At 35.8% G+C, this 25,361-nt stretch overlaps 1 protein-coding gene across 2 annotated transcripts in view; it reads left to right on the top strand.

Annotated features, from left to right (window-relative positions):
• Window positions 1-212: 212 nt before the first annotated feature.
• The window catches only part of MYSM1 (Myb like, SWIRM and MPN domains 1), a 44,141-nt gene continuing 18,992 nt past the window's right edge, over window positions 213-25,361 (top strand). For both annotated transcript variants that reach the window (XM_017974795.4, XM_017974794.4), the window contains exons 1-11: window positions 213-300; window positions 4,851-4,929; window positions 7,367-7,437; window positions 9,629-9,706; window positions 9,798-9,821; window positions 10,959-11,037; window positions 14,809-14,907; window positions 17,167-17,927; window positions 22,296-22,426; window positions 23,275-23,378; window positions 24,816-24,893. In XM_017974795.4, coding sequence (XP_017830284.3) covers window positions 233-300; window positions 4,851-4,929; window positions 7,367-7,437; window positions 9,629-9,706; window positions 9,798-9,821; window positions 10,959-11,037; window positions 14,809-14,907; window positions 17,167-17,927; window positions 22,296-22,426; window positions 23,275-23,378; window positions 24,816-24,893 — 1,572 coding nt within the window. In that variant the 5' untranslated portion in view covers window positions 213-232. The remainder of the gene's footprint in view (window positions 301-4,850; window positions 4,930-7,366; window positions 7,438-9,628; window positions 9,707-9,797; window positions 9,822-10,958; window positions 11,038-14,808; window positions 14,908-17,166; window positions 17,928-22,295; window positions 22,427-23,274; window positions 23,379-24,815; window positions 24,894-25,361) is intronic.

Here is a 25,361-nt window from a genome sequence, read left to right as displayed (position 1 = left end):
AAAAAAAGCTGAGGCCTGGGCCACTTTCCAAGAACTCTCTCTACATTTCAATAAATTCTAAACGACTCAGCCCTAGGCCTCCGGAGGAGCCTTTGCTCTGGAAGCCCCGCCTTCTGGCACGGGAGGAGCTGGGTGACGCTCCAACCACGCCCGTGACGCGTTAGGCCCCGCCCCCGGGGCCATGCTCGTCTCGCGGGATCTCTCGGGAGGACGTACGGGGTCAGGTCCCATCATGGCGACTGAAGAGGCGGATGTGGATATCGAAGGGGACGTGGTAGCGGCGGCGGGGGCACAGCCAGGGTGAGGCTTATAGACCAGATCTCTCTGGGGCGGAGAGGGGATTGGATTCGACGAAAGGGCCCTGGGAAAGCTGTAGGTCCGGCAAGGGAAAAGGGAACAGGAGACTATCTGCTGGGCCAGAGTCTCCTGTCGTCTTGGGAGGCGCCGCGCCCGCCGGCTTGTCCCGAGCCCAGCGGGCGGGACGGTTACCTGGGTCTCTGGTATTCCACTGTCGCTTTCCCCTTTTGTCGGATGCTATGAGGGCACCGATTTCGCGTAGCACATTGCGTTTGTTTCACATTTAGATTACTTCTTCCATTCCCTCCTTTTCAGACTCTCCTGGACAGTAACTAGAACAAGAGCAGCTACGGACGAGACCTGAGCTCAGGGACTCTTGTTCCCTTGCTTGCTAGCCATGTGACCTTGGGCGAGTCGTTTCAGCTCTTCTTCCACATGGGGATAGTTGTAAGACTTACTGAGAGGCAGCTTGACTTAAAGGAAAGGGGCCAGGTTTTAGAGGGGGACAGTTCTAAGCTTTCCTTCTGCATTTGCTTACCCTGCTGGTTAATAGCAGTGTGACCTTGGGCAAAACATTTAACTTGTCTGAGGCTCAGACTGCTCATATTTAAACTGACAGTCATGATATGTACCCATTGAAATTGTGAGGATAAAGTGAAATGATTACGAGATACGCTTTAGTGTATGGTAGGTGCTCTCTGAATTTGTTCTTTACCATCCTCTTACCCTCAGGGACAGTACTGTGAGAATCGAGTGAGGGATCACATTTTGTTTAATACCTATTCCAGCAGAACAAACAGCCCACTGTGATTTGACACAGAACCTACTTTGACTCCTTGCTTTCCGAATGAAAAATGAGTCTCCTTTTAGTCATGAAGGAGGCCTAGACTAGCCAGGAATCAGAAAACCAGAGGGTTTTTGTTTCGTTTTGTTTTTTCTGTTTGTTTGTTTGAGATGGTGTCTGGCTCTGTCTCCTAGGCTGGAGTTGCAATCTCAGCTCACTGCAACTTCCACTTCCTGGGTTCAAGCAATTCTCCTGCCTCAGCCTCCCTATTAGCTGGGATTACAGGCACCTGCCATCAATCCCGGCTTTTTTTTTTTTTTTTTTTTTTTTTGTATTTTTTGTATTTTTGTAGAGACAGTGTTTTACCGTGTTGGCCAGGCTGGTCTCAAACACCTGACCTCAGGCGATCCACCTGCCTCAGCTTCCCAAAGTGCTGGGATTACAGGTGTGAGCCACCATACCCGGCCAGAAAACTTGAGTTCTAAACTCAGCCAGTTATGTTTTTTTTAATTGTGAAAAATTTCCTTAGAACTGTATTAGCTTGAACCATATGAAATTGCCAATATTTAGACCATTTTTTGTTCCATAAAGTGGCAGTTTCATGTAGTTCAGCCTAACGTTAGGGCCTCGGTGGATTGGGGAGAAGTACCACCCCAGACCCTGAGGCACGAAGATAGTGTGTTTGGAAGTGTATCATGAACTCTAAAGCCCTATAAAAACATGAGGGATAATTAAACTCATATAGTCATTGTCCCTCAAAGCTACAAGTAAAGCAGTCTAAAGCTATGCAGATAAGTAGGGAGCCCTTAATAATTGTTGACATTCATGTAGTTTTAAAATCTTGTCCAATTGCATTTGCATGCTTGATTTAATTTACTCTTCACAACAAGTTAATGAAATAGGTTGGCAGGGATACTTACTTGCAGTCTAGAACGAAATGAGCTGGCCTTGGAAACACTAAAGATTGATCACTTGAGGGCATCGGTTGTATTCTTCTTCCATAGATTTATCTCAGTTTTTCTGATTGTGTTTAGTTTTTCTCCGTTTTGTCTTCCTATTTTAGTTGAAGCCTAGGTCTACTGGCAGTACTTGTGGTAATAAGCAGGAAGACAAAAGTTAATTGGTTCCTGATGATGGTTACAACTTTGTCTTATACAACTCCAAATATCATTAATATTATATTCTGGTGAACAGTGCCTCGTGGTGTTGGAGTTCCAGCCATATGGAATTTCATGACATGGTACCCCCTGAAGTAGGTAGTTAAATTAATGATAGCATCTGTGAAACCCTTGAGGATTAATTTAATAGATGTCAGAGTTAGAAGATGGCAGTGAAACTTTTTGGTTTCTCTTCTTCTCCTAACAGTCTTTCTATATTCCTTTTGTTATTTACATCCTGGTGTTGCAAGGAGTTTTCTCATCGGACTTTTATTCACTGACCACACAGTCCCTCTCAAGACTTGAACTTCTCTTTGTTAGGTTGAACCATATGAACTGTTACTAGGTTCAATCATTTTTGACCTGCCAGCTCATGTTTCCCAAATCTGTTATCAACCCAGATCTGTCTATTAAGCTACAGATCCATTTATCCAGCTTTTTGAATTTATCTGTACTTGGATGTCCCACAAGCACCTCAGTTTCACCTTATAAATTTTTCCCACCAAATCTGCCTCTCCACTGTACCCTAGTTTAATAAATGGCACCTACATTCACCCAGTCACCCAAAGCACAGACCTAAACTTATCATTCCTTACCTCCCTCCTACTCCTCTACCCTATCAGTTATTTAGGGCATGTTGATGCTGTCTAAATACTTCTCAACTGTATTCACTTCTTCCTGTTGACAGTTTGTCCCCTAGCTATAAGTTATTGTCGCCTTTCTCTAGTATTTTTTTTTTTCTTAAGACTGAATCCTACTCTGTCACCCAGGCTGGAGTGCAGTGGTGCAATCTTGGCTCACTTCAACCTCCACCTTGCAGGTTCAAGTGATGCTCCTGCCTCAGCTTCCTGAGTAGCTGGGAATCCAGGTGCATGCCATTACACCTGGCTAATTTTTGTATTTTTAGTAGAGATGGGGTTTCACCATGTTGGTCAGGCTGGTCTTGAACTCCCGACCTCGTGATCTGCCCGCCTTGGCCTCCCAAAGTGCTGGGGTTACAGGTGTGAGCCACCACGCCCGGCCTCTCTAGTATTTTTATAATCACTCCCTCTTAACTGTTCCTTGTCTTTTTGGCCCTCTTCTCTTCTATTCTGAAGTTAGAGTAGTCTTTCTTACATCCAAATCTGATCATGTTATTCCCTTCACTGCCCAATTGGTTTTATGATAAAATCCTCATTCTTTAACTGCCAGAGCTCTGTGTAATCCATACCCCACCCACCTTGTTCATTCAGTCATCCAGAAGATACTGAGTAGCTTCTGCATGTCAAGCAGTTATGTAACAATGTATCAAAACCAAGTCTGTACTCTCATAGAACATTCTAGTTAAATGACATAGACAGGAAACCTGTATATATGTCAGAGGGAGATGGGTGGAGAAAGATAAAGGAGGAGGTGAATGGCTTGCCAGCTTTATCTTTTACATTTACCCAGAAAAATTACATAAGATTGGAAACTACAGGACCTCAGGGGTAGTATGAATATACTAGAAGGACTGGATTTGGAAAATGGGAGAAACAACAGAATTGGGGCAGATTAAATGTGGGTTGTGAAGAAAAAAGGGCAGGCTTGGATTTCTGGCTTGGGTAATCAGGGAGATGGTAGTGCCACTGACTGAGACAGGGAACAATGAAAGAGTAGCAGATTTGGAAGGAAAGATGATTTCAAGCTTTAAACATGCTAACATATGGTACCTATGGAGATTCAGGTAGATATCCAGAAGTACATAACAGAATGTGAGTGTTGCTGATTCTTCCTATTGATGAATAAAAAGATTTCTATAGTAAACTTGAAATGATACTGGTTTTACTTTCTGAACCCTTGGCAGACCTAGTTATTTGAACAAAGGCTTCCTTGAGCTGATAGAAGTCTCAGAATCCTTTGTTTAGCCTTCCTGGTAGCTTCTTCCAGATCATAGTTGACTTTTTTTGGGGGGCTGGGGGGTGGGGACAGAGTCTTGCTCTGTCACCCAGGCTGGAGTGCAGTAGTGCGATCTTGGCTGACTGCAACCTCCGCCTCCCAGGTTCAAGCGATTCTCCTGCCTCAGCCTCCTGAGTAGCTGGGACAACAGTCACACGCAGCCACACCCGGCTAATTTTTGTATTTTTAGTAGAGATGGAGTTTTGACATATTGGCCAGACTGGTCTTGAACTCCTGACCTCAGGTGATCTGCCTGCCACAGCCTGCCAAAATGCTGGGATTACAGGCATAAACCACTGTGCCCGGCCTATGGTGGTTTTTGTAATTTAGATATAGCAAAAAGATTTAATCACACCATTGAATTCCTGTATACACATGGGTACTGGTATTAATCAGCTGAAACTGCATTGTTGGTTCATAGTCACAGAGCATGTTGTGATTGCTGCTTTGGGGTATTGCTTTTCTCATGAGATTGTTTATTCTTGAGAACCAAAAGAAGTGAGCAGTCAGACTTGATATTTCACAACTGAGATGAGGTAGCTTAGCACTACCATGTATTTCACAGACCAAAGAGGTACAGCAGGCATTTCCACAATGTTAAATCTGTTACTACCTGCCAGTTTCTGTGCTGTATAACTTACATTCATTAACTAGTATAATTTTCACTTACATACTCATTTTCTTAATTATTACAGAAGTGATGAAAATACAGTTTCAGTTTTACAAAAAGATCACTATCTTGATTCATCTTGGAGAACAGAGAATGGCCTTATTGTAAGTATTTTATAAAAATATCAGGTGCATTAAGCTGTTATTTATTGCCTAGAGTGCTTCTTTTTATTTATTTATTTGTTTTTAAACTTAGTGCTAGTTCTCAACTATCACAGATGTAATATTTTTCTTTTTTAGAAATTTAGAATTTTATTCTCATTGATGTCTACACAAAGAATTAAGAAAAAATTTAGAAAAAAGAAAACAATAAAAAAATTTAGAATTTTTATTATTTTAAAAATAGAAACCTTTTCTTTCTTTTGACATTGAAAAATGGACTGTTGAGAAACAGGTTTGCAGCCAGCTAGATTTAGGTACAGATCCTCGCTCTGCCACTTCTCAAATTTGTGAACTTCAGTTTCTTTACCTAAAAAAGTGGTAGCTGGGCCAGTTGGCTCCTGCCTGTAATCCCAGTTATTTGGGAAGCCAAGGCAGGAGAATCCCTTGAGCCCAGGAGTTTGAGATTACAGTGAGCTCTTTTTTTTTCTTTTTGAAATGGAGTTTCGCTCTTGTTGCCCAGGCTGGAGTGCAAATGGTGCGATCTCTGCTCACCTCAACCTCTGTCACCCGGGTTCAAGTGATTCTCCTGCCTCAGCCTCCCAAGTAGCTGGGATTATAAGCATGTGCTACCATGCCTGACTAATGTTGTTGTTTTTTTTTTTGAGATGGAGTTTCCCACTGTTGCCCAGGCTATAGTGCAGTGGCGCAATCTCAGCACACTGCAATCTCCGCCTCCTGGGTTCAAGCAATTCTTCTGCCTCATCCTCCCAAGTAGCTGGGACTACAGGCATGTGCCACCATGCCCAGTTAATTTTTTTGTATTTTTATTAGAGATGGGGTTTCACCATGTTGGGCAGGATGATCTTGAACTCCCGACCTCAGGTGATCCACCATCTCGGCCTCCCGAAGTGCTGGGATTACAGGCATGAGCCACTGCACCCGGCCTACAGTGAGCTCTGATTGTGCCACTGCTTCCAACCTGGGCAACAGAGTAAAACCCTGTCTCAGAGAATAAGAAAATGGGATTATCACAGGGCTTATTTCTTCATGTAGTAGTTACTTATTGAATACTTACTGTGGGCCAGTCAGTAGGTAAGGCTTAGAAGATATGACTATAATGAAGACAGACATGATCCTGCTCTCACGGAGCTTATATTCTAAAAGGGAGTTAGATAATAAACAGGTAGACAAACTAATAATAGATTTTGAAGGAAATAAGCAAGATGCTGACTGAGTACCAGAGTGGGGAGCTTAGTTTAGATTAAATTGTCAGTGAGAGAAACTCAGAGGAGGTGAGATTTAACTTGAAAATGATGGGAAAAAGGGTAGATATGTGAAAAGTTAAAAGGAGAAATTAGAGACAGAAGGAACAGCAACCACAGAAGCTCTGGTTGAAGGCCAGTGTCTAGAATATGTTGGGAAAGGGAGGAGTGGCAGCATGTGACACGGTTGGAGAGACAAGCTAGAGTTCTGTCATGCAGGACTTATGAGTTGGATTATGCTAAAGGGTTTAAATTTTGTTTTAAAGGAACTGGGACATCATTGAAACATTTCATATAGATTTTATAGAGATTAGCAAATTTATTTTTATAAAATAATTTTGGGTACTGTGGTAAAGATTGGAGGGAAGTAAGAGTGGAGTTGAAGGGACCAGTTAGGAAACATTCATAGCAGTTGAACCAAGATTTGATGATTGGGACTTGGCCTCAGGTAGTAGCAGAAGAGATAGAATAGATAGATTTGAGTTACATGTTGGCAGTAGAACTGGTTGATAGATTGGATATGGGCATCGGGGGAAAATGACTCCTGAATTTCTACATGGAATAACTTAGTAAGTAATAGTGCTTTTTGTAAAGTTGGGAATACAGAGGGAGAAGCAGGTGGAGATACGTGATGGTGAGTTCTAGATATGTTAAGTTCTAGAAGTCAATTAGATATCCAAGTAAAAATCGTGGATGAGCTGTTGGATATTATCGTCTAGAGCTTGAAGAAGAGATATGAGCTGAACATTTTTAACTTGAGGAGTTGAAAATAAGTGGGATCATGAAGATTGTAACTGAGGGAAAAGGAGAGTTAGTAGTGCGTTTTGGAAAGAGATGAAGTGTCTAGCAGAGTGTCTGATGCCTAGCAAATGGTTCCTTGTATAGGATAGCCATTATTACCTCATCGTGGGCAGGAGCATGAGCCTGGGAATCCAGCAGACTTGGGTGTAAAGTTTCTGCTCTTCCACTTAAGTGCTAGTAGTGCTGTGGTTGTACCTGTAAAGTATTAATGCCTAGCTCAGTGTTACTGTGGTAATCAAAGATAAGTCTGTGTGCTCAGTAAATGGTGGCTGTTATAATTTGTAATCATTGTGTTTTGTATTTTTATTTAACAAAGCATAGAAGATAATTTCAAAAAGCAATAAATAGAAAGAAAAATGTATTCTCTTTTTTAATAGCCCTGGACCTTGGATAACACCATCAGTGAAGAGAACAGAGCTGTTATTGAGAAAATGTTATTGGAAGAAGAGTATCCTTTAATGATTATGAGGAAAGTACAGGTCTCAGGGTGAGAAATCTATAAATGCAAAAATTACAAGAGGCCACTGTTTACTAGATGGATTTTATTCAGCCCCAGACTGCTATTATATAATATCGTGTTACCTATCTATGCAAAAAGCAACGTTTTATTCCTCATGGTTTTTTTTTACTACTATATCTGCAATCTGATTGCATATTTGAGTTTCTGTTACCAGCTAACTTTATGATATCTGAATATTGGGTAGAAATTATAGAATATATAAGTCATTTAGAACCTTAAGTCCAAGCTTGCATTTTTAAACTTATATAAGCTGAAACCCAGAGATGTTAATTTGTTCCAAAGACACAGAGTTGGAACATGTAAAAGTTCTTCTCACTTCATAATTTACAGGTGTTATGTGGGAGGAATCTAAATAAAAAGCACAAAACAAATACTATCGAATGAAGATTTTTTTTCCCCCTATTTGTGGATCCTTATTTATAGCTTAGTTTTCATACATGTAAAAGAAAAGAAATGAACAAAATTATTACTGATTTTATGATTTATAAAAATAGCTAGTCATACTCTAATAAGTAGGGGTTTATTAACCTCTTTTTCATTTTATGGATTTCTCCTCACTGTTTAAGCCAGAATTAGTCTGTTCCCACTATTTCCTCTATTGCCATGTTGATTTTAGAGTGCCTCTGTACCTTCAGTTTTTATCGGTTAACCCCACTTAGGCTTTCTTATTCTCTAATTCTCCCCCAGACATTGCAATTATAGCCTAGATTATTGCTCTTTAGAGAAAGTCGCATATAATTTAAAATTTTCCGATCTTCTTAACAGAAAGGAAATTAATTTTAACAATATATATAATATAAATATTTAAAAGTCTCATTTTAACATTTAATCAAGATAAAAACATTAATGAGATATTTTATATTCTTTGTTTTGTACTAAGTCTTTGAAATCTGCTGTGTTTTATACTTAGACTACATCCTAGTTCATGCAAATAGTGTTTCCGCTAGTTAGAAGTCACACGTGGTTGGTGGCCACTGTGCAAGTCTAGATAAAATGTTTAAGTAGTCGGTGGTGCACTTCCAGTTATGGAAACAAATAATGAGAATATCTTTGTTCAGCGCCTAGTACCTAGCATAGTACCTGACATATATAGTATGCAGTCAATAAATACTTGTTAAGTGAAGAATATCTCAGGCTAAGCTTAGAGTATTTCATCAATCTAGTATTAAGAACTTTGAGAGGAAGGTTCCCTGGTAGATTTGATCTAAATGTTTGCTTTTTTTTTTTTGAGACAGAGTTGCTCTGTCTTCCAGACTGGAGTGCAGTGGTGCAGTTGATCTTGGCTCACTGCAACCTTGGCCTACCAGGTTCAAGCGATTCTCCTGCCTTAGCCTCCTGAGTAGCTGGGACTACAGATGCATGCCACCACACCAGACTAATTTTTTGTATTTTTAGTAGAGATGGGATTTCGCTGTTAGCCAGGATGGTCTCGATCTCCTGACCTCATGATCCTCCCACCTCAGCCTCCCAAAATGCTGGGATTACAGGTGTGAGCCACCTTGCCGAGCCTAATGTTTGCTATTTTTATTAAGGTAAAGAAGATCCCTGAATTCTTCTCCATTGGCTTTAGAAATGTGGAAAATTATTCCCAAGTTGCCTTGGACAACCAACCAAATTCATCGATTACATTCTCCATATGTCCAATCTTTTGGCTTCCCTGGGACACCAATCAGTTGGACACGAGGGTGTCCAATCTTTTGGCTTCCCTGGACCACATTGGATGAAGAATTGTCTTGTGCCCCACATAAAATATATTAATGATAGCTGATGAGCTTAAAAAAATGCAAAATAATCTTATAGTATTTTAAGTTTACAAATTTGTGTTGGGCCATATTTAAAGCTGCTCTGGGCTGCATGTGGCTTGTAGGCAGCAGGTTGGAAAAGCTTGATTTAAACACAGAGGCTGTTTCTTCTTGCAGTCACTTCTTTTTTTTTCTTTTTCTTTTTTCCCCCCCTCCCTTACCTCCTCTCTTCTTGTAGTCACTTCTAATCGGGAAGACAAGGGAACTATTAACATTTATATAGCACACATTTTGTATAAGTAATGTAAATATTACAGTTATATAAAAATTTACATGACTGTAATATTATTTAAAATGTTTCCTTAATAATTACACAGGTATTATTTATCTAAAAAATCACTACCGGAAAAAGTCTGGCTTGATCAAAAGGAAGATGATAAAAAATATGTGAAGAGGTAAAATCAATTTTTAATATTTCTAAAAGTCTGGATTGTATTTTTAGAAACCTCACACACTTCCTTATTTTCTTTTTTTCATGTGATGCAGTCTGCAGAAAACAGCAAAAATCATGTATGTACTTATGTTTTACATTTCTAAATCCTTTTTGATTAGTTAAAAATTAGGGAATAATTTTTTTTTTTTTTTTTTAGTTATAGTTGGCCTGTGGACAAGCCCTCTTGACTTTGGGTTATACAAAAACATTAAGTAGATATAAAAACAGTTTTTTTTATAATGATGTTGGAATGGCACAAGTATAATTTTATGATGATATTTATTTGCCAGAATTTCTTTTATAGCCCTCCATAAGAAATTCTATCAGATTGTGGAAAATATAGTTATCTAGGGATTTATGGGGAAATTTGGAGAAGCTGTTATGTGAGAAGCTGTTATGTAATATATTGGAATTGATTTCTTTCGTTCTGTCAGTTAATTTTCAACACAATTTTTATTTGGATTTGTGGCTTTCAAAAATTATCTGGAGAAATTAACTACTTAAAAAATACCCTTTCCCTATAATTGAAAAAACAGAATTTAGCATTTATGAATTTGGAAGTCTATGGTCCCTTAAAGGGTGGGTTTACATATTTGTAATTGCCCAATAGGTTGAGCACTGAGCAGCCTTTTGCTTTTGTATTTTGCTGAATAAACAACAAAATGAAGTTAACAAAAGGATTAATGGCTTGCTTAAATTAAATTGGTGAGCATCAGTTTTATTTTTAATTCCTTCAGATAATGAATTTTAAAAGCAATAAGTACAATGCTGTGGTTTTTGACTTCTTTTCTATCTTCATATTTACATGGATTTATATGAAAGAACTAAAGAGATAATATTTCTGGACCCAGTTTAAAGTCTTACATGCCATTCAGGATTTGGGAATATATTAACACCTACTGCTTTGTATCCATTCTAAGGGAGCCTTTTTGTTTGTTATCACGTTGACTTCCTTTGATGTCTTTTAGTGTTACCCTCACTCAGACCCAAGGATTATGTCTTTTGGGGCTCCCATCATCCTGAGCTAGAGACATGTGACAGGGTAAATCTCTGCCCCCAGGTAGAGGCTGTAACCTTCTTGTTTTGTTTGTTTGTTTTTAATTCTTAGACTCAAAGTATTGAATTTAGCCCATGGCTATCTATAACCTTTAGTTACATAAATATGGAATGTTCCATTTCAGAAATTTTTTTGCAATTCCTTTTTTTCCCCTCAGGGTACACTCTCCTACAAAACCAGCCAGTTACTCAGTAAAGTGGACGATAGAAGAAAAAGAGCTGTTTGAACAAGGGCTGGTAAATAGAGCAATTTTAAATTTTTAGTAAAATAATTCTAGAAGCAAATATTGGTAAAGTTAAAAGATTAATTTATAGAGACCTGAATTTTCATTTTAATTACAGTTATAACACCTTTAGTTCTTCTGTAGTTAGAATAATGATGTTTATAGTATAGTGCAAGAGAATTTCTTTTAACTTATATCTAAGGTACTAAAATACTAAAATAGATTTAGATTTGTAGTTTTCACATTCTTTTGGTATTATCAAAATCCAAGAAATTGAGGTGTATATATATATATATATATATATATATATACACACACACAGATATATGTTACAGATACATATATCTGTATATATAACACCAACTACCTGGATTAAAAGACAAAATTATTTAGTAGTCTCTTTTTTTCGAAACAAAACAAAAACTTGTGTATTTGAAACTGGGTGATCAGCTGAGTTTTTATTCAGATAATTTAGCATTGTATATACTGTCTAAATAAATATTTCAGCAGCTGTAAATGAATACCAGAAACATTTATTTTGTGTGAATGTCTATTACACTGAGATCTATTTAGATGTTCACGTGCTGCATCGTGGAAAAGATACATATTCTGGTTTCTAATTCTGAAAATACTCCTTAATATGGAGAAACTTAAAAAAATACTTGGGATTTAAAAAAAATTTTTTTACTATCAAGATTACTCTATATCTTTTCCTTTAAGGTGCATATTACCTAGTGTTTTAAGTAGTGTTGAAATTATGTATATTTAATATATTACATGTATAGAATATTTGTATATATAAAATTCATGTATGCTAGTTGAAATATCATTAACATTTCTACAGATGGTGAGAAATGTGTTTGCATTTGTATTTTAGTTAACACCATGACATCTGTATACTCTATGATATTTTTATATAAACTATCTTGAAGTTTTTATCTCTTAAAGACTTTTTCCTATACTGGTGATGTTTATTTTGTATTTATTTTTCAGTCTGTTCCATGATTATCATTTATAGAATCCAACTTTAACTCATCAGTTACTTATTTAAGATTCCTAACAACTTTGGTGTTTTGTCCCTTATCAAAGACCAGATACATAATGTTATGTTTTGAAGGGAAGGCAAGGTTTAAAGAAAGATACACACAAGAAGGGCAGCTCAACAGCAAATGCAGGATTTAGGTCCAGCATAAAACCTACAGAAGTGGTGGACCAACCTATTGCCAGAGCCACTGCTGCTTACAGCCTGAGCAATTTATAGGTATAGGCAGAAGGGGTCTAGGCAGTATGGCTTGCTGCCCAGCAGGTTATTGATAAGATGCTCCCATAATGAGGCAGTTCTGGCCTTGTTCTGGAAGGATGTCGTTGCGGTGTTTCAGATGTTCCTTGAACCTTTGTCTAGCAGGATATGATAGCGGCTTTTCTTTAGTTGGGCCTTTGTCAGCCTTGTGATGAGGTGGTTAGACAGGATATTTCTCATGGCCTGAACCCCTGTGAAATGTTTCACTTTGACCAAGGTCTGCAAAATAGCAGAGAGCTTACAACATGGTGCAGTTTGTACTAACACATATATACATACATAGGCAAATAGATTGAATTTAAGGCTCAGTTTTAGGCTTAGTTTTTATGTTGATGGTACTTATGGGGACTACATTTGCATGGTTTAAAATTCAAAAGGTTCCTAAAGTTATAGGATATTACGTCTTCTCACTCTCATCTTAGCCTTCAGTTCTCTTTGCCTGGGGTAACCAGTGTTAAAAGACTCTTTGAAAAAGGAGTCTTTCCTTCCAGAGATATTTGTCCATACATAAGCAAATATGTATTTATTTATATAGAGATATGTAGACATTTGCCTATCTACATTAAGGGAGATTTTAAACTTAGAATGTTTTCCTACACAAAAAGCATGAATTATTGGTTGTATTCTCAGCATTTCTTACCCATTAATAAAGTTTGCTTATAGACTGAATTATCTCAGGCTTATAGGGAATTGGGTGGTACTGAATGATGAAGAAAGGTTTTTTCCTTCCCTTTCTTGGGCATGGGACTCTCCCTTTGCTCTATTTTGAAACTGGTAAATATTTTCTTTGTTCTTTTTTTTTACTTTTTAGAAACCAGGCTTTTAACTCCTGAGCTCAGGTAGTCCTCTTGCCTTAGTCTCCTGAGTAGCTAGGACCACAGATACGTGCCACTGTGTCTGGCTTCTTTGCTCCTCTTGTTAGTGTTCTTTCTCCAATTTTTCTAGTGCCCAAGTCCCTACTTTTCTACTAATCATCCCTTAATCCAGATGTGTCCTGTTTCCACAAATGCTCCATGCGACCTACCAGTGTTACCTATTTGCCTTCATCCCACAATAAAGATAAGTAGTTCTTCAGTAAGTTGATCTCAGGTGTTAAGAGCAGTATTAAACAGTTAGCTTGTATTTGCTAATAATTTTCAGAAGTACTTGGAGTTTAAGAAAATGTCTATATGTCATGTTTTCTAATGAATATCAGAAATGTACTGAAATTGAGGTTTATCATTTTGGCCAGATCTTTGAAGATGACTTGCTACCGTAAGGCATGACTGCCTGGCCTGTGAATCTAACACCAGGGTCAGCTTTCCTAAGTTGTTACTAGTTTTTTGTTTTTTGTAGTTTTAAGAGTACTAAAAATTTAGAATTATTGAGCTACCTTAGGAAGTAGAGAATATCTTACGTTGGGGATATTTTAAAAAGGAGTTATGTATTATAGTTAGACTTGATACCTAACAGTCCCTTTTAGCTGTCAATTTATATGTTTCTTTCTGTACTTGAGAAGACACAGGAGCTCCTTCAAGTTCTCAATTTTTTTCTCTCCACTGCTTCAGTGTTAGAAGTTGCACAGCCTTTGACACTGGGGTGTGGGCGGTGTCAGAAGGCATTAGTTGTAGGCTAGGCAACATAGTGAGACCCTGTCTCTACAAGAAATAAAAAATTAGCCAGGAATGGTGGTACTTACCTGTACTCCCAGCTACTGGGATACTGGGAAGGTGGAGTTGGGAGGATTGCTTGATTCCAGGAGGTTGAGGCTGCAGAGAGCTGTGATCGCACCACTGCCCTTAGCCAACAGAGTGAGACTCTGTCTCAAAAATGAAATAAAAACTGACAAAGACATTAACAGATGAAAACCAGAGTTTATTAATGTGTGTAGCATATACACATTCAAGACAAACTCAGTGATGAGTAATCAAATAAGTAATTTGAACTCTTGCAGCTTATAGCATCTTAACAAAGAAGGCATTTCTTATAGGAACTTCCTCATTTGTGATTTAGTCTTTTAGGACAGTTCACTGTGATACCTGATAGAGTAAAAAGTCTCTGCTGTGAGACACCTAATCGGTATTGCAAAATATGGAATCTGGTTTAAAAAAATGTCATGTTGAAATTAGCACAGAACATGTTCAGTTGATCATTTAAATGGAAAATGTAACCTGCACCCCTTTCAGGCACTTATTTATTTTAAAAAGTTATTTTAGATTTGGAACATCATAACTTATAATATTCATACAGTTAGGTGATATCTTCATTTAAATAGTTATTCTTTTAAAAAAGTAGTTTCTAAATCATTTCCATCAGTTTTCAGTAGTTCAGTTTCAAAAAGAAGAATGTAGGCTTTGATTTTAAGAGCATAGTCTATATAGAAGACTTTACAGTGTGCTTCAGAAAATAAAGATTTTTTTTTTTTAGTTTTTTTTAATGTGTCAGTTGCTTGGATATTCATAAGTAAATTAATCAAAAGCAATTTTTTCCATTTTGATAATACAGGCTAAATTTGGCCGAAGATGGACCAAAATTTCAAAGTTAATTGGAAGTCGCACTGTTTTACAAGTGAAGAGTTATGCAAGACAGTATTTTAAAAATAAGGTAAGCAGAATATCAGTATCCTAATTAACAATGATAATATTTAGAAAAAACAAAGTAAGCAGAAGTATTTCTTTAATTCAGGCATTAAAGTCTTACTGTTAAAAGTTTTTAAAGTAGTTTACGCCCACAGAGTACTATACAAAACCTCAGAGCATATCTTCATTGTTGAGTATTGTCATTAAACAGGTATCATGTTATTCTACTTAATCTTATAAAGTTAAATGAACAAAATAGTAATTGCTCAAAAATATCTTATAAAGCAAATTATATTCCAAAGAGAAAATCTTAGCAATCTTATCTTATTGTTTCCTCTGGAAAATAACTTTTTTTTTTTTCAAACATTTGCATTGTAGAAACTTTTAAGAATTATTAGCACTTAGAGGAGGTAAATGCTGATTCTGAAATCTGTTAAATAGTCATGAAATTTTTATAATTCCTGTGAAGAATTGTCTGAAACTTTACTAAACTGCATTTTTAAGAAAGGTTTAATTGTGGTCTGGTTCCTTAATCTTTTAAGTAATTTGTGCTATATGCTTGATATTTAGAATTTTTCAATATATTCTCTTTGAAGTTAGGAACATAATTATATAAATTTGGAAGTGTCTTGAGTGAAATTTGATACTTTATTTTCATGTAGATAATGAATTCTACCCTGTATATAAGATTTGTTTCAGTGTTAGGTAGACATAGGTGGTAACTAATGGAATAGATTCATCATACATTGATCATATGCTCCATCTTTCAACCAAACATAAACATTTTTCTTTTCTTTTCTTTTCTTCTTTTTTTCGAGATTGAGTTTCACTCGTTGCTCAGGCTGGAGTGCAATAGTGTGATCTCGACTAACCGTAACCTCCCCCTCCCAGGTTCATGAGTTTCTCCTGCCTCACCTTCCCTAGTAGCTGGAATTACAGATGCCCACCACCAGCCCAGCTAATTTTTTGTATTTTTAGTAGAGATGGGGTTTCACCATGTTGGTCAGGCAGGTCTCGATTTCCTGACCTCAGGTGATCCACCCTTCTCAGCCTCCCAAAGTGCTGGGATTACAGGCATGAGCCACCACGTCTGGCAACGGAAGCATTTTCAAGGCAGCTCACCCAGGTTTAGTTAATACCCCAGGACAGAATAAAGCTTAACTTTATTCTTACTGTTAGGCTTCTAAGATACATGCTGTATATCTTGGGGTGCCAGTTATACTTAAAGACCTGGGGTAGAAGGGTACATTTTTCATATTGTAAAAGGGATTAGTATATTATGAAATCAATATAAAATTTCATCTAAAATTTTAAAATTATAGACAGGATACTTCAAATAAATAATAGCAATGTTAAAAGCTATTCCAGGCAATATGTCCAAATCTCTTTTTCCCTCCTGCTACCCTTTCATTCACTATGTAGTAAGCGAGTTAATGTCAGATATTTAATCCTGGAATTTTCTTATGATTCAGGATCTGTAAATAACCTTTTTCTGAGAGCTGTTATATCCCTTATGTGTCAGTCATTTCAGGTCAGTCAGACTTTTCAAAAACTTTATATATAAGGATTTTATTTCATATTTGCTCATTCACTTTCATTATCTCTTTTTTATTACATTATCAGATATTTATGTCTGTATTAATAGGTATGGGAGATAATTTTATGGCTTAAAATGTAGTCTCTATAATATAAGCTTATTAAATAAGCCTGCAAAAAACAGTTTGTTTCTGTTGTCCCTTAATTAAATGGAAGATAGTTTCAATGTACACAGTGAAGATGTCAGATAGATTTCTGTAAAGATTATTTTAGCATTATAAGAAAGAATCAGCCGCAGTATCAGATGTTCTGAGAAATAAGCCTTTAAAACTATTTCAATATATTGTACAGTATAGTATAATAGTTATTGGTTCATTCCACATGGTTGATCTGAGCCAGGCTGCTGTTTTCAACTTAATATTGAAAAATAAGTGGTAGTTAAATATAGGTCATGATTATTTGACTAATAAAAATCACGAGACCCATGAATTAGTTATATATTTATAAAAATTTTAAATGGTGATCCTTTATATTTAAAATGCAGTTGTAGTCTATGGCCATACCACCCTGAATGCATCCAATCTTGTGTAAAATGCAGTTATAAACCCTTTAAAGCAAAGTGCATTAAAGGTATAATGTACCATTAACATGTACTCAGTTTAATAACACTATATTTATCCTTTTCTTGTGTGCCAATGATTAAATTTTTAAATCTTAATATGGGGATTTTATTCTGATTTTTAATAAGGTCAAATGCGGCCTGGAGAAAGAAACACCAAATCAGAAGAACGGCCATAATCTTCAAGTTATAAGTGAAAATAAAGGGACAAAGGCATGGACACCGTCATGTTTCAGGGGACGTGCTGATCCCAACTTGAATGCTGTAAAAATTGAAAAGTTATCTGATGATGAAGATGTAGACATCACAGATGAGGTGGATGAGTTGTCTTCTCAAATACCCCAAAAGAATTCTAGCAGTGATATCTCGTTAGATTTCCCTAATAGTAAAATGCATGAAACCAATCAAGGAGAATTCATTGCTTCTGACAGCCAGGAAATTGTCTTTTCTAAGTCTTCCAGGGACTGTCTTCAAAATGAAAAGCAAGACGAAACACTTTCAAGCTCGGAAATTACATTGTGGACACAGAAACAGAGCAGCAGTGACAAAAATTCAGTCAAATTAAATGATCAGAAATTTAATGAATTGATTAAAAATAGCAACAAGCATGATGGAAGGGGAATCATAGTTGATGCCAGGCAGTTGCCTTCTCTGGGGCCTTGTGAAATTCAGAACGATTTGAATGATAATGAAATGCCTTTTCATTCTTGCCAAATGGTAGAGGAAAGTCATGAGGAAGAAGAGCTTAAACCACCAGAACAGGAAATAGAAATAGATAGAAATATCATTCAAGAAGAAGAAAAACAAGCAATTCCTGAGTTTTTTGAGGGACGCCAAGCTAAAACACCAGAACGCTATTTGAAAATTAGAAATTACATTTTGGATCAATGGTAAGAAAGAGTTACATTTTAGATGTTGTTTTAAAAACCTGATATTCTGAAGTATTTTAATTAGGCCTATACAGAACTTAGAATTTTGCTAGTAAATCTAGAAATCACTTCAGTAGGGAAGATTTAAGATTTCTTGTGATGAAACTTTGAAAGCTTTAGTAAACATCACTTCTAACTATCATAATCCATCTTTTTGTCTATTCGTTGGATTGTGGGCCTGGTAAAAGGGACAAATGATTGTTTTATGAAGCAGTCTCCTAGGACAGTGTTAGGAAGATATAAAGAGAAAACTACTGTACGGGAAAAGGGAAATAATTTCTTCAAGTTTATCACGTTCTTTGAATACAAAGAAAAATTTGATGACAGGAATAGTATTAGATATAGCCAGATTGCAGAAACACTTCTTCTAAATAGTGATCCTAAATGCTTTTAACTTTGAACCTGTGGCAATAATGTGCTATTAGTTTCTTCAGCTTTATCAGGATACAGTTTTCTGATATATGAAGCTAATTCTCTAAATTGCCAGTACCACTTACTTTAATTATTTAATGAGGGATAGGGAATAAACCAAAAAATTTCCCACCTTATTATTCCCACTAGTTTGAATTTTTAAAAATAGCCTAATTAAGCCATCATTAAACATTTGTAATTGCTGGCTTGGCTCAGTGGCTCATGCCTGTAATCCCAGCACTTTGGGAGGCTGAGGCAGGCGGATCACTTGAGGACAGGAGTTTGAGACCAGCCTGGCCAACATGGTGAAACCCCATCTCTTCTAAAAATACAAAAAAAACAACAAAGAAACAAAAATGGGCATCGTGGCAGGTGTCTGTGATCCCAGTTACTGCTGCTGCACTCCAGTCTAGGAAACGGAGGGAGACTTCATCTCAAAAAAATTTAACCAAAACAGATTCATAATTGCTAACACTGTTTCAGAAGCTATCGAATTTTACAGGGCCATCTTTACAGAGAGTATCCTATTCCTTGAGCAGGGGTTCTGCTTTGCCTCTTGCTTTTTCTTTTGTACCAAAGCCTTCCAGTCCTATTGCAGTAACTTTCTGCTATAACCTAAAAGGGTTACCAAAGGAAAACATCTGGCTGTAATAAACCAGTAACCTTTATTTTGCCCACACAATATTAGTCACTGGTTTTTAAAGATGGCTATATTCTAATAGGAGGACTTTTGTTTTTTTTCTTGACTCTTATTTTACAGATGGTTGAGGTACTGAAAATACAACATGTGGGTCAGGGCGGCATCATAGTAAAGTATCCTTGTAAGGAAAACTCCTGACTTTACATAGTGCTTTATAGTTTTTAAATAGCTTTCCTCTGTCATCTTATTTGATTTTTTAAAACAATCCTGTAAAATATGCAGATGGTATTATATCTATTTGATATAGAATGATGCTGAGATCAGGAGAGGTTTAGAGACCTGCCTTTGATTTACAACCGGTCACTGACACATGAAGGACTTCAGTCCAAGTCTGGACTATAAATCACTCTTTTATTCCACATGGCCTAATTCCCACTATTAACAAAGACTAGTTAAATTAAATTTCTATTGGTAGCTACTTTTGTTTTTGGAAATAAGAGGGTGACTGGCCAAAATTTAAGGACCTTGAAATAATAGCTAACTCAAAAATGTCCGTATTGGCCAGGAGCAGTGGCTCACAACTGTCATCCCAGCAGTTTTCGAGGTTGAGACAGGAGGACTACTTGAGGCCAGGAGTTCAAGATTAGTTTGGGCAGCAGAGTAAGAACCTGTTTCTACAAAATTTTTTTTTTTTAAATCTTGGGCACGATGTTGTGTGCCTGTAGTCCTAGCTACTCAGGAGTCTGAAGCAGGAGACTCACTTGAGTCCAGGAGTTTGAGGCTGCAGTGAGCTGGGATCATGCCACTGTACGCTAGCCTGGGCAACAGAGCAAGATCTGTTAAAAATGTCCATATGAATGATCAGTGTATACTTAATTGTTACTTTAATCAAATTCTATATTTGTTACTTTGAATTTTGGATTCCAAATGAGGCAGAATAATTTATATAGGTACTGTAAATTACAAGCCAGTAGTTTCCTAAGTCATTTGCCTTGGTTCATGAAACTGGTTAGGTATTGCTATTTTATTATGGTGATTTAGCAGAACAGTGTGAAAGCAAAAAGTGTTTTGAACAGGAACTCACATCTGTTCAGAAATAGAAGACAGTGAGTGGGTTAGGGACTGGAGGTGGTGTTAAAAAAATAGATGGAAGAGTTAAAGTTTTAAAATAAAAAGAAGCCTGCCAGATTTGTTTATAGATAAAAGATCCTTGTCATAAAAGCAGATGCAGTTGATTCTCTGGTTAGGGGAATATTTTTATTAAAATAGTAATTAGTACCATGACTGAATGCCTCCCAAATACCATGCACTGTATTTAAATCATCTCCAATCCTTTTGACAACCTCATTCTCATTTTATAGATAAGAAAAAATGAGGCTCACAGAGGATAAAAACCTTGTTCCAGGTCACACTAGGTAAAGGGGATATTGGAGTCTTTAGTCTTGACTCATTATTTTCACACTTCCAACTCAGGGCCTTGACCCTGACTTTTTACTGGATGTTCTTCCCCCATATTTTGGCAAGTGTTGCTTTCTTGTTGCATTGAAGTCTGGTCAAGGGAAACTAGAGGCTTATCTAAAGTATCTCATGTATCTCTTCCCTTTCATTCTCTTTTTCTGTGTTATAGTTTCTTCACAGAACTTATTACTACCAAAAATATTACATTTTCATTTGTGTATTGTCTCTTCTCCCCTCAACCCCCTTATTATGCAGGCAACACGAGGGCAGATTTTTATCTGTTTTGTTTGTTGTTGAATCACTAGTTCTTAAACAATGCCTAGAATATAGAAGGCACTCTTATTTGTTAGGGGGAAGATTGAACATACGAATCATCATTATTCCACAAACAGGTATTTTTAGAGTCCTTACCATTTGTTCAGCACTGTGCTAGATTACTGAGTTCTGTTTAAAGCCTTTTAATTTGAGTAGTCTTCTGTAAGCTCAGTCTAGTTTTTTTCAGACTACTTTGGTTTCTTGGTAGCCATACTCTTACCTGCTTTATTGCCTTCATTTGTATAATTTTGTTTCCTTGTATCTCAAGACACACTGAAATCTCAACATTTCTATGGAAGTTGTGATACCCTCCCACATCATAAATTATTTTTACCCTCTATTCTGCTTAGTAAGGCCAACACCCTATCTATCCAAAGTAGTCTTTGGATAGGTAGACAAACAGGCACCTAGGTGGTGCCTGTTTGTCCCATCCTAGCCTCTTGACCTTCTTACTTAGCACTATTGCGACCTGAAAGTGTAATATATATTGTTCATTGATTATTGATAGTCCCTTCCATTAGAATGTAAGATCTGTAAGGTCAGAAATTTTACATTGTTTATCTCTGTGTCTCTAGTGCTTAGAACAATATATTTATGGAATAAAATAATAATTGAATGAGAAATACACATGTTATATGAGATATCTGAATACCTAAATTTACATCTATACTTAAATTCTGATTCTCTCACTTCCTTATGTAAGTGTTTTATTCTGATCCCCTTGTTTCCTCATTTCCAAAATGAGAAGAATATTAATAAAATCTACCTTGTATAGTTGTGAAGATTAAGGATATATAACTCATTACAATAATCTGGCATAAGCACTCAGTAATTAGTTTCTACTAAGTTCTTTATTACTCGAATTTTTTATTGTGCCATCTAGCAAGGTATATTAAGTATATTCAGTAAATATATGTTTTATTATATAAACCTCTTATTTCATAATCTTTGGGAGTTTCTTGATTCCACTTTGGAATTCCTTATTATATCTGTTTCTATTTTCCCCTGAGATTACTTAATATTTGTTGTCATCATAATTAAAAACAAATATAAAATGTTTAAGCATTTATAAGATAGCTGATAATTGAAAGAAACTGTTCAGCAAAATAAGAGTAGATGAACCTAAGTAATGTATTAAAAATTGAAAATGTCTAATCTTTTCTATATATTATCAAAGTGTTCTTTGTATTTGAAGATTCAATTTGTATCTGTACATAAATAAATTTCTAACTTCAAGGTCCTGGGATAACTGGAATCTATGAATTTAACATTGGGAAAGAAATAATGCTTGTAAAAAATTACACTAATAAGTTATTGTATCATTTAAAGAGATTTTATTTCAGAAAAAAGTACTCTTGGTATTGTGTTAGTATTGTATTTATTACACATTTATACATCGAAAAGGGTAAAATTTTAAGATATTTCAAATATTTAAGGTTTTCCCCAGAAATCTTTTTTCACATTTTTATTCATCCAAAATAATTGTACTTCCATCTCTTAATTAGGGAGATATGCAAACCGAAATACTTAAATAAGACCTCAGTACGTCCTGGCCTGAAGAACTGTGGGGATGTTAATTGTATTGGACGGATTCATACATACCTCGAATTGATAGGAGCAATCAATTTTGGATGTGGTAAAAAATAAAAACCCAACAACATCTTTTACTTGACATTTTTTTTTGTCCTTATAACATCCATTCATTTCTATGATGGTTAGAATTCAAGTAGTTTTAGGTAGAATTTGGAGATGCTATAACATTATGAAATAAATGTTTTATTAAGATTTTACTGTTAGTTAAACTGTGTTTTCGTTTGACCTACAATGAAAATTGAGAGTGTAATTTTAAAGGTAAAATGTTTAATCTAAGTAACAGAAATAATTTAAGAATACAGTTCTTTAGCAGATAAAAGTAAAATTGTTTTATGAAAAGTCTAGTAATAGCCCATTTAATTTGCAAATACTGTATTCATGCTAGAAATGCTGCCTAGCACTGTTTATAAATAAGGGAAATAATTTGTGAGCCTCTACACTTAAATGTAATAAAAGTGTCAAAATCTTTTTCATGGAAGACTATTTCATACCGAGCTAGATAGAATTTAGTTTGCCCTGGAGTCTGTCCTTCATTTCAGTGTCTTTGTTTTCCCAAAGCTTTGAATATTGAGACTAGCTTTTCAAGAAAACTAAAGCATTTTTGCTTCCTCAGCCACCAAAAGAAAAATTAAATCATGTTTTCTGTATTAGACTGCCAAAGTTAGCAAAAATTAAACAAATTACCCATTTACTAAATATTCCATGTTATTGAGATTTCCTTGTAATAACAGCATTACTTCTATATGAGGACTGCAAAGTAGAACATCAAATATATGATTGTGAAATAAGAGTCATAGAATCTCCACTATAGTCAGTGTACATATGTCTTCCTATTTAACAAATGAGTTTCACAAAATAATAGATGGTTTTGTCTTTCCTGAATTCCAATAGAACAGGCTGTATATAATAGGCCACAAACGGTTGACAAAGTACGAATCAGAGACAAAAAAGATGCAGTAGAAGCATATCAGCTTGCCCAGCGTCTGCAGTCTATGGTAAGCAGTCCTTTCTCTCACTCAGTCCTGTCTCTCCACATTGCTGCTTACCCTGTTTAGTGTGGTATACCTACTTCTCTTTAGCTGCTTAATAAATGGCCATTTAGTAGAAAAACATGTTTCCTCTTGTATTTCACTTTAGCCATTCACATTTCTGGCTCTTATTCAATTTCATCTTGCTTTCTAAGTCAAAAACAAACCTAAAAATCCTTAAAATGTACTAGCAAACTTGATGCAGAAGCATAATGTTTTGCTAAAATGGTCTTGGGATGCTTCATTTCGATTTATAAATCTAATGTGTCCTTTAAAACTATATAGTTCAGTTTTTTCTCCCTCTCATTTATTTTTCTTTTAAAATTCTTAACCTTAAGAATCACCTTTTTGGAATAATTAGGCCTTATTTTTTAATTCTTGGGTCAGTTTTATAATATTTTAACATTTGTAAATCATACTTTAAAGTTACCTTCTAGAAAAAAAAATACATCTTGGGGGAAAAATAAATAAATAAAATGTTATCCAACTTCCTTTATAAGGCAGAATCATAATATGATCTTATTAGTTTTACTAATGCATTAAATTAGCAATAGGTAAGATAAATGAAAAAGGAAATATAGATGCTGGAATAGCTGTTATTCTCAGAGTAGTTAGGCTATAAACCATTTCTATCTAGATTTACTATCTTAAAGAATGCTTTCAAGTAGAGTTGTTGGATATGGTACTAGTCATACACTGTCCTTTGGCAACTGGTCTGTTTTAAAGGCCTCACTATTGAGGTTTGCAAAACTGGATGTTAATAGTGTGGTCAAACAACTTTGTAATTTTTCGTTATTTGATCTCTAAAGCTGAGAGATAATTATTTTGCTTCTAGTTCTCAATATTACACCTCTTGCTGTGTGTTCTTGCAGATTTTCTATCACAAGTGGTTGAAAAGCCATTTTCTTGGTGGTTCTTTTTGGTCTTAAAAATATTTTTCTCCTAGTGTTTTAGCTCCTACATGATGAAAGGAAATAGGAAGCTAAGAAGGAATGCAAGCAAAATACAGAAAATCATTACTGATCTTATTTTTTAATACCTGCTGCTAGCACCCAGCCCACACTCTGCCCACCTGCTGCTGGTGCTCTTGCCCTTACCTAGCCATCACTGATTTTTTTTATATTTGTAAGCAGAGTGGTAACTATTGAACATAAATTAATAAAATAAAATTTCATCAGGCATTGCCAGAGATTATACTATTTAAATTGATAGATAATTATTTAGATAATTATCTAAATAGCTAAATTATTTAAAATATTCAAATATCTAAATATCTAAATTATTTTAAAAGTTATCTAAAAAATAATAATTTAGATAATTATTATTTTCATTTTGTGTATTAATGTGCTGTGATTTCTCCATGTTAATCCTTCTACCTTTTGCTTTACTTTAATTTCATCACAGCGTACAAGGAGACGTAGGGTCCGAGACCCATGGGGAAACTGGTGTGACGCAAAGGACTTAGAAGGACAAACATTTGAGGTAACTTTGACCTTTCAAATGGCTCATCCGTGAAAACTGCTTTTTAAATATGTATTTGTACACCTTAATGTCATATGTATTGTACTTGTTTCATACATTAACATATATGTCTTCATTCCCATGTTAATCTGTTTGTCTAGAAGTCACCAGTAAACACCAAAGTAGAAGGCATTGGTGGCACAGTTAACTAGGACTTTAACTCATTTCTGAACTCTCTATCTCTGTATTCTTATCTCTAGCTCAAGATAAGGGTGTCAAGCAATTGATATGCCCAATTCGTTTCATTAAACATTTATTAGATGAGGTTCTGATACATCAATTAAAATACTGTTGTAAGCATTAGATAACAATTGAGTTACAAATATTGAAGTGTTATTTCTAATAATAAAAACTACTGTCATAAGAGGAAACATAGAGAGTGAATTTTGTGTTTGTGTGTAAAAACATACATGTGTTCTAAATACATAA

This window comes from Callithrix jacchus, chromosome 7 (assembly GCF_049354715.1).
Source record: "Callithrix jacchus isolate 240 chromosome 7, calJac240_pri, whole genome shotgun sequence".
Lineage (NCBI taxonomy): Eukaryota > Metazoa > Chordata > Mammalia > Primates > Cebidae > Callithrix > Callithrix jacchus.
The sequence above is the reverse complement of the archived record's forward strand: the minus strand, read 5'-3'. Positions and strand labels throughout refer to the sequence as shown.